Source organism: Salvelinus alpinus, chromosome 12, assembly GCF_045679555.1.
Source record: "Salvelinus alpinus chromosome 12, SLU_Salpinus.1, whole genome shotgun sequence".
NCBI classification, from domain to species: domain Eukaryota; kingdom Metazoa; phylum Chordata; class Actinopteri; order Salmoniformes; family Salmonidae; genus Salvelinus; species Salvelinus alpinus.
This window is the reverse complement of record NC_092097.1, coordinates 51,892,638-51,901,564: the sequence shown is the minus strand read 5'-3', so window position 1 is coordinate 51,901,564 and position 8,927 is coordinate 51,892,638. Positions and strand designations below refer to the sequence as shown.

The following is an 8,927-nucleotide window of genomic DNA, read 5'->3' as shown; positions in this document are numbered from 1 at the left end:
AATAAGGTCCTCAATCATCTGTCTGAATTACCCAAGAGGCACCAGAACATCACATTCATCAGTAATAAGGTCCTCAATCAGCTGTCTGAATTACCCAAGAGGCACCAGAACATCACATTCATCAGTAATAAGGTCCTCAATCAGCTGTCTGAATTACCCAAGAGGCACCAGAACATCACATTCATCAGTAATAAGGTCCTCAATCAGCTGTCAATGACCCAAGAGGCACCAGAACATCACATTCATCAGTAATAAGGTCCTCAATCAGCTGTCTGAATTACCCAAGAGGCACCAGAACATCACATTCATCAGTAATAAGGTCCTCAATCAGCTGTCTGAATTACCCAAGAGGCACCAGAACATCACATTCATCAGTAATAAGGTCCTCAATCAGCTGTCTGAATTACCCAAGAGGCACCAGAAGATCACATTAATCAGTAATAAGGTCCTCAATCAGCTGTCTGAATTACCCAAGAGGCACCAGAACATCACATTCATCAGTAATAAGGTCCTCAATCAGCTGTCTGAATTACCCAAGAGGCACCAGAACATCACATTGAAGAACATTTTGAAGAGCCAATGCCACCAGTGGAGAGAAACTCACCCTCACCAGCAGCCACGTGTAGCGCGGTCCTAGAGTCATAGTCCTTCAGCTCCATGTCCATCAATGACAGAGCAAACCTCAGAGGATAGGAGACAAGCTATATTCTACATAGTATTCCTCATTTCAAAGAGTTACTGTGAAGGATTAGTAGCTAGGAGAGAGTGTGACATCCAGAGTTACTGTGAAGGATTAGTAGCTAGGAGAGTGACATCAATAGTTACTGTGAAGGATTAGTAGTTAGAGAGAGAGTGACATCAATAGTTACTGTGAAGGATTAGTAGCTAGGAGAGTGACATCCAGAGTTACTGTGAAGTATTAGTAGAGAGGAGAGAGTGTGACATCAATAGTTACTGTGAAGGATTAGTAGAGAGGAGAGTGAGTGACATCAAGAGTTACTGTGAAGGATTTTAGTAGTTAGGAGAGAGAGTGACATCAAGAGTTACTGTGAAGGATTAGTAGAGAGGAGAGAGAGTGACATCAAGAGTTACTGGGAGAGTGACATCCAGAGTTACTGTGAAGGATTAGTAGCTAGGAGAGAGTGTGACATCCAGAGTTACTGTGAAGGATTAGTAGCTAGGAGAGTGACATCAATAGTTACTGTGAAGGATTAGTAGTTAGAGAGAGAGTGACATCAATAGTTACTGTGAAGGATTAGTAGCTAGGAGAGTGACATCCAGAGTTACTGTGAAGTATTAGTAGAGAGGAGAGAGTGTGACATCAATAGTTACTGTGAAGGATTAGTAGAGAGGAGAGTGAGTGACATCAAGAGTTACTGTGAAGGATTTTAGTAGTTAGGAGAGAGAGTGACATCAAGAGTTACTGTGAAGGATTAGTAGAGAGGAGAGAGAGTGACATCAAGAGTTACTGGGAGAGTGACATCCAGAGTTACAGTGAAGGATTAGTAGCTAGGAGAGAGAGTGACATCAATAGTTATTGTGAAGGATTAGTAGAGAGGAGAGAGAGTGACATCAAGAGCTACTGGGAGAGTGACATCAATAGTTACTGTGAAGGATTAGTAGAGAGGAGAAAGTGACATCAATAGTTACTGTGAAGGATTAGTAGAGAGGAGAAAGTGACATCAATAGTTACTGTGAAGGATTAGTAGTTAGGAGAGAGAGTGACATCAATAGTTACTGTGAAGGATTAGTAGCGAGGAGAGAGAGTGACATCAAGAGTTACTGTGAAGGATTAGTAGCGAGGAGAGAGTAACATCAAGAGTTACACCTTGCCCAAACTGTGTGCGCTATCGTGCATAAATGTATTTTACCCCCCCCACACCAAATAACGATAACGACACACAGGTTAAAATATCAAAACAAACTCTGAACCAATGACATTAATTTGGTGACAGGTCGAAAAGCATTAAACATGTATGGTAATTTAGCTAGTTAGCTTGCACTTGCCAGCTAACGTTCATTTGTCCTATTTAGCTAGCTTGCTGTTGCTAGCTAATTTGTCCTGGGATATAAACATTGAGTTGTTATTTTACCTGAAATGCACAAGGATCTCTACTCCGACAATTAATCCACACATAAAACGGCCAACCGAATCGTTTCTAGTCATCTCTCCTCCTTCCAGGCCTTTTCATCGTTTAAATGATATGGTGATCGCATCTAAACTTTCATTGTATTACCACGACTACCGGCAAAACTGTTCGTCTTTCTATCACCCATGTGGGTATAACCAATGAGGAGATGGCACGTGGGTACCTGCTTCTATAAACCAATGAGGAGATGGGAGAGGCAGGACTTGCAGCGCGATCTGCGTCAGAAATAGGAACGACATCTATTTTAGCCCTTGTTGTCGCAGACGCTCCTTGGCGCGCGCGAGCAGTGTGGGTGCAATAATTGAATAACATGGATTTCTAAATTTATTTTGCGACGCTCGCGCACGCGACATGTCCGGTCTGGTCAGCATGTTACTGTGAAGGATTAGTAGCGAGGAGAGAGTGACATCAAGAGTTACTGGGAGAGTGACATCCAGAGTTACTGTGAAGGATTAGTAGCGAGGAGAGAGAGTGACATCAATAGTTACTATGAAGGATTAGTAGCGAGGAGAGAGAGTGACATCTACAGCATGTGACTTCGCGTTGAAACTAAGTAAAACATAAACCCTCCTTCTGTCGACTCCTTTATTTGGTATTTTACCTTCTGAGGGCTGACACATCTCCACTGTAGGCTGCAAACATCAGGCTCACCACAGACTTGTTCTACAGATATAGCAGAGATAAATACACCTTAGACTGGGCGGGACACCGGGAGACAACACCGCCCCCATGTCAGTCATAGTGCTCATCATACCAAGAGCAAACTTCAACCTCAATTCATGTTCTAGCAAATATGTTCAATTGTTGGTATGTTTACCTTAACAATTCCACAACAACTACCTAATACACACAAATCTAAGTAAAGGGATGGAATAAGAATATATATATATTTATGTGTATATATTCTATTTATATTCCTTTACTTAGATTTGTGTGTATTAGGTAGTTGTTGTGGAATTGTTAGATTACTTGTTAGATATTACTTGTTAGATATTACTGCACTGTCGGAACTAGAAGCACAAGCATTTCGCTACACTCGCAATAACATCTGCTAACCATGTGTATGTGACCAATACAATTTGATTAGATTTTCATAAAAAGCGCTCATAACTCTCAAAATCCCTTACCCTATCATCCCCGTCCTGCCTGCGAGGGTCCTGCTTCTTAACCAAGTGTCTCAGGTTGTCATAGTTGTGGAAGTTAAACGAAGACACCAGCTCCTGCAAGACCAAGACAGAAAAAGCAGATAGTTATGGGGAAGCGAAAACTTGATACATGTTGCATGTGGTTAACGCTATTTAAAGAGTACCTATACGAGGACTTCGTAACACATTCATACAGAGTACACAAGCATTTCTCACTCTGTACATGCAAGTGCTCACTCTGTACAAGTAATTCAGTCATTGTGTCATACATCATGTGTAAAATGGGCTACCTGGCAGAAGTGTATTCCCCGGACACTGTTTCCAACCCTGTCTAACGGAGGAGACCAACACATCACTCCCATGACGTTAGGAACCACCAACAGAACTGCTCCTGACACCCCAGACTTAGCAGGCAAGCCCACCTGGGAGAGAAGCATACAGGTGCCATACAGGTTATGATCAAAGTGTCCGTTAAATCATCCAACTTAAGAGACTATTAATACATGGTATTTAAAACAGTTTACTAAATGACTAATACAGATACAGTGTATTCAGGAAGTATTCAGATCCCTTCACTTTTCCCACATTTTGTTACGTTACAGCCTTATTCTAAAATTTCCTCAATTTACACCCAATAACCCATAATGACAATGCAAAAGAAGGTTTTTAGACATTTTTGCAAATGTATTAAAAATAAAAAAACAGATACCTTATTTACATAGGTATTCAGAACATTTGCTATGAGACTATAATTTGAGATCAGGTGCATCCTGTTTCCATTGATCATCCTTGAGATGTTTCTACAACTTAATTGGAGCCCAACTGTGGTAAATTCAATTGATTGGACATGATTTGGAAAGGTACACACCTGTCTATATAAGGTCCCACAGTTGACAGTGCATGTCAGAGCAAAAACCAAGCCATGAGGTCGAAGGAATTGTCTGTAGAGTTCTGAGTCAGCATTGTGTCGAGGCACAGATCAGGAGAATGGTACCAAAAAATGTCTTCAGTATTGAAGGTCCCCAAGAACACAGTGGCCTCCATCATTCTTAAATGGAAGAAGTTTGGAACCACCAAGTTGGCCACCTGGCCAAACTGAGCAAGAAAGTGACCAAAAACACAATGGTCACTCTGACAGAACTCCAGAGTTCCTCTGTGGAGATGGGAGAACCTTCTCCCAGTTCTGAGTCAGCATTGTGTCGAGGCACAGATCAGGAGAATGGTACCAAAAAATGTCTTCAGTATTGAAGGTCCCCAAGAACACAGTGGCCTCCATCATTCTTAAATGGAAGAAGTTTGGAACCACCAAGTTGGCCACCTGGCCAAACTGAGCAAGAAAGTGACCAAAAACACAATGGTCACTCTGACAGAACTCCAGAGTTCCTCTGTGGAGATGGGAGAACCTTCCAGAAGAACAACCATCTCTGCAGCACTGAAAATTAGCCCGGCTGGCTAAAACCGGCACTTTTACTGAAACGTTGATTAATGTGCACTGTCCCTGTAAAAATCAAATAAACTCAACTCAACCAATCAGGCCTTTATGTTAGTGGCCAGACAAATGCTTGTAGCGTCATACCAAAGAAAACTCAGGGCTGTAATCGCTGCCAAAGATGCTTCAACAAAGTACTGAGTAAAGGTGTCTGAATACTATGGTTGCAAAGGCTCAGCAAACTTTCCGGTAAATTTCCCGAAACTTTCCATGGGAAGTTAAGCCCTGGAATTTGGGGAATTTTGCTTAAATTCATTAAAAAAGTTAGTTTATAACAGTGAACCTTTGTGGGATACACAAGGCAATTCTAAGTCTTGTGGCATATTTTGGTTAAACTATTCCCAATTCAATGGAATTGCAACCCTCTGCATGCACAGTGCATTCTTCCATCACATGTACAGCTGATTTTCAAGATCTTGCACACTAATGAGATGCTATTGAGCCCACACTACTACACTGTCTGAGCCAGGGACTACATGCTTTCTGGTAAGTTTTGATTACAATACTGGATGGGGTGAATATATTTTAAATGACACACATTCTTTTTTTTACTAGTAAATAGTAGCCTATAGCAAAGTGTGTTTAAATCATTTCTAACTTTTTAACAATTACTGCTAGTTAGTTTTTGCTACCATGTGCGTTTTAGCTTACTTGTGCCTGTTAACTGAGGAGTGTTAATTCACCTGTTTCCAAACATGTTTAATTTTAAAACATTTATCTTACAAAGGAGTTGTTTAATCTAACTGATTAACTATTTATCTGTATATGGAATTGTATTTTTACATTTTCTTTACTCATCTTTACAGGAAAATGTCACGGGCACTATGTGATGTGTGGAGACATTTCACTGCAGCTAATGTAGAAGGAAAAGCTGTGTACATTTGCAAATACTGTGCCAAATCATATGTGAAGAATATAAACAAAAATGCAGAATCATCTGGTCAAGTGCATAAAGTTCCCTCAGCGCTCACAACAAGCAACCTCTGACAAAAGACCCTCTACTTCTATTCGAGGTGAAAATTATGAATCAGACACCTTATTGATAGCAACAGCTCATGGTCCTCCTGGAATCAGAAGTTTTTTTTGACTCAATGGAGGAACGTAGTCAGAGAAATGCTGATGAATGTCTTGCTCGAGCTGTGTATGGAACTGGTTCAACTCTGATGCTCACAGGCAATGTGTATTGGAAGATATTTCTGAATGTTCTTCGCCCAGCATACACCCCTCCAACCAGACATGCTTTATCTACTCATTTGCTGAATGCAGAGTTCAACAGAGTTTAAGTGAAGGTCGAGCAAATCATAGAGAAAGCAGACTGTATTTCAATCATCTCTGATGGGTGGTCGAATGTTCGTGGGCAAGAAATAATTAACTACATCATCTCCACCCCTCAACCAGTATTCTACAAGAGCACAAGGGACAACAAGGGACAACAGACACACTGGTCTCCACATTGCAGATAGGCTGAAAGCAGTCATCTATGACCTTGGACCACAGAAGGTATTTGCACTGGTGACAAACAATGCTGCGAACATGAAGGCTGCTTGGTCTAAAGTGGAGGAGTCCAACCCTCACATCACACCCATTGGCTGTGCTGCTCATGCATTGAATCTGCTCCTCAAGGACATAATGGCACTGAAAACAATGGATACACTCTACAAGAGAGCCAAGGATATAACTACTATTTGACTACTGTATAACTACTTTATAACTATTATATGACTACTTTATAACTACTATATAACTACTGTATAACTACTATATAACTACTTCATGACTACTTTATAACTACTTTATGACTACTATATAACTACTGTATAACTACTTCATGACTACTATATAACTATTTTAAAACTTCTTTGACTACTATATGACTACTTTATAACTACTATGACTCCTGTTTAATAACTACTATATGACTACTATATAACTACTATGACTACTATATGACTACTTTATAACTACTATATAACTACTATATAACTACTTCATGACTACTTTATAACTACTTTATGACTACTATATAACTACTGTATAACTACTTCATGACTACTATATAACTATTTTAAAACTTCTTTGACTACTATATGACTACTTTATAACTACTATGACTCCTGTTTAATAACTACTATATGACTACTATATAACTACTATGACTACTATATGACTACTTTATAACTACTATATAACTACTATATAACTACTTCATGACTACTTCATGACTACTTTATAACTACTTTATGACTACTATATAACTACTGTATAACTACTTCATGACTACTATATAACTATTTTAAAACGTCTTTGACTACTATATGACTACTTTATAACTACTATGACTCCTGTTTAATTACTATATGACTACTATGACTACTTTATAACTACTATATGACTACTATATGACTACTTTATAACTACTATATGACTACTTTATGACTACTATATAACTACTATATGACTACTATATGACTACTATATGACTACTGTTTAATAACTACTATATGACTACTTTATAACTACTATATGACTACTTTATTACTACTTTATAACTACTATATGACTACTGTTTAATTACTATATGACTACAGTATGACTACTTTATAACTACTATTATATGACTACTTTATAACTACTATATGACTACTTTATAACTACTATATGACTACTTTATAACTACTATATGACTACTTTATAACTACTATTATATGACTACTTTATAACTACTATATGACTACTTTATAACTACTATATGACTACTTTAACTACTATGACTACTTTATAACTATTATATGACTACTTTATAACTACTATATGACTACTTTATAACTATTATATGACTACTGTATGACTACTTTATAACTACTATATGACTACTTTATAACTACTATATAACTACTATATGACTACTTCATGACTACTATATGACTACTGTATAACTACTATATGACTACTTCATGACTACTATATAACTACTATATGACTACTGTATAACTACTTCATGACTACTTTATAACTACTATATAACTACTTCATGACTACTATATAACTACTATATGACTGCTGTATAACTACTATATAACTACTTCATGACTACTATATAACTACTATATAACTACTTCATGACTACTATATAACTACTATATGACTACTGTATAACTACTATATAACTACTTCATGACTACTATATGACTACTGTATAACTACTATATAACTACTATATGACTACTTTATAACTACTATATGACTACTGTTTAATAACTACCATATAACTACAGCATGACTACAGTATGACTTACATGGAAGGCCATCTGTCCAGAGAAGTCGTACATGCCGCAAGAGTGCATGAGACTCAGGGTGTTCCTTACAGCCTCGGCACTCAGGACGCGCTCGCCGGTGATTGGGCAGATCCCCCCGTGGGCCAGCGTGGCGGCCATGACACTCCCAGACTCACAGGTCACCTCTATGGAACACAGCTGAAAGGAAATAATTTCTTTACTCAAACAATGATATAGAGAGAAACATGTAGGCTCTGTTTCCCTGACACATATTAAGCCTAGTACTGAACTAAGAAGTCTATGGAGAATCTCCATTGAAATAACTTTTTTTAGTCGAGGACTAAGCCTAATTTATGTCTGGGAAACCGCTCCAGTGTCTGTGACTCATATGCACTGCAAGTAAATAGGGTAATGCTTTATGATAACGTTCAGTCACAGATCCGCATAATGACGCATTACCAGAAATAGCAAAACCACATAAACTTTATCACACTGTGATAGTGTATCCGAGGAAGTGTAGTTTACCTGGAAATAGAAGTCCAGCGCGTCAATCATTTCTGCCCCAGTGGGAAAACACTGCAGATGGAAATCAGTTCCTATGATCAATATTTCATACAGGTACAGAATATCTCAAATATTAATATCACATAACCATCACACAGTGAGGGATAAAAATCTTTCTGGTGCACAAAACTCCTGACCTGAGTAGTAGCTAGAAAGTTATCAGGAGGTGTGTCCCAGAACTACTGTAATTAAAATGTTCCCATCGCCACTGTCCCTCACTGACCTTCTTCTCTTTGAGGTAGTATCCAATTGCAAAATTTCTGTCGCCTGTTTCTTTTTCAGACTGGAACCTGAGACACAGAGA

At 38.5% G+C, this 8,927-nt stretch overlaps 1 protein-coding gene across 4 annotated transcripts in view; it reads right to left on the bottom strand.

The window, feature by feature from the left end:
* LOC139536331 (glutaminase kidney isoform, mitochondrial-like) overlaps window positions 1-8,927 on the bottom strand; it is an 88,042-nt gene that overhangs the window by 4,020 nt on the left and 75,095 nt on the right. For 2 of the 4 annotated variants that reach the window (XM_071336782.1, XM_071336784.1), the window contains 7 exons: window positions 8,847-8,913; window positions 8,585-8,635; window positions 8,081-8,257; window positions 3,586-3,717; window positions 3,278-3,370; window positions 2,752-2,813; window positions 605-681 (listed from right to left, as the gene is read on the bottom strand). In XM_071336782.1, the coding sequence (XP_071192883.1) occupies window positions 605-681; window positions 2,752-2,813; window positions 3,278-3,370; window positions 3,586-3,717; window positions 8,081-8,257; window positions 8,585-8,635; window positions 8,847-8,913 (659 nt within the window). Of the gene's footprint in view, window positions 1-604; window positions 702-2,751; window positions 2,814-3,277; window positions 3,371-3,585; window positions 3,718-8,080; window positions 8,258-8,584; window positions 8,636-8,846; window positions 8,914-8,927 lie in introns of all 4 variants that reach the window. The other 2 variants (XR_011667290.1, XM_071336783.1) reach the window with 2 other exon arrangements.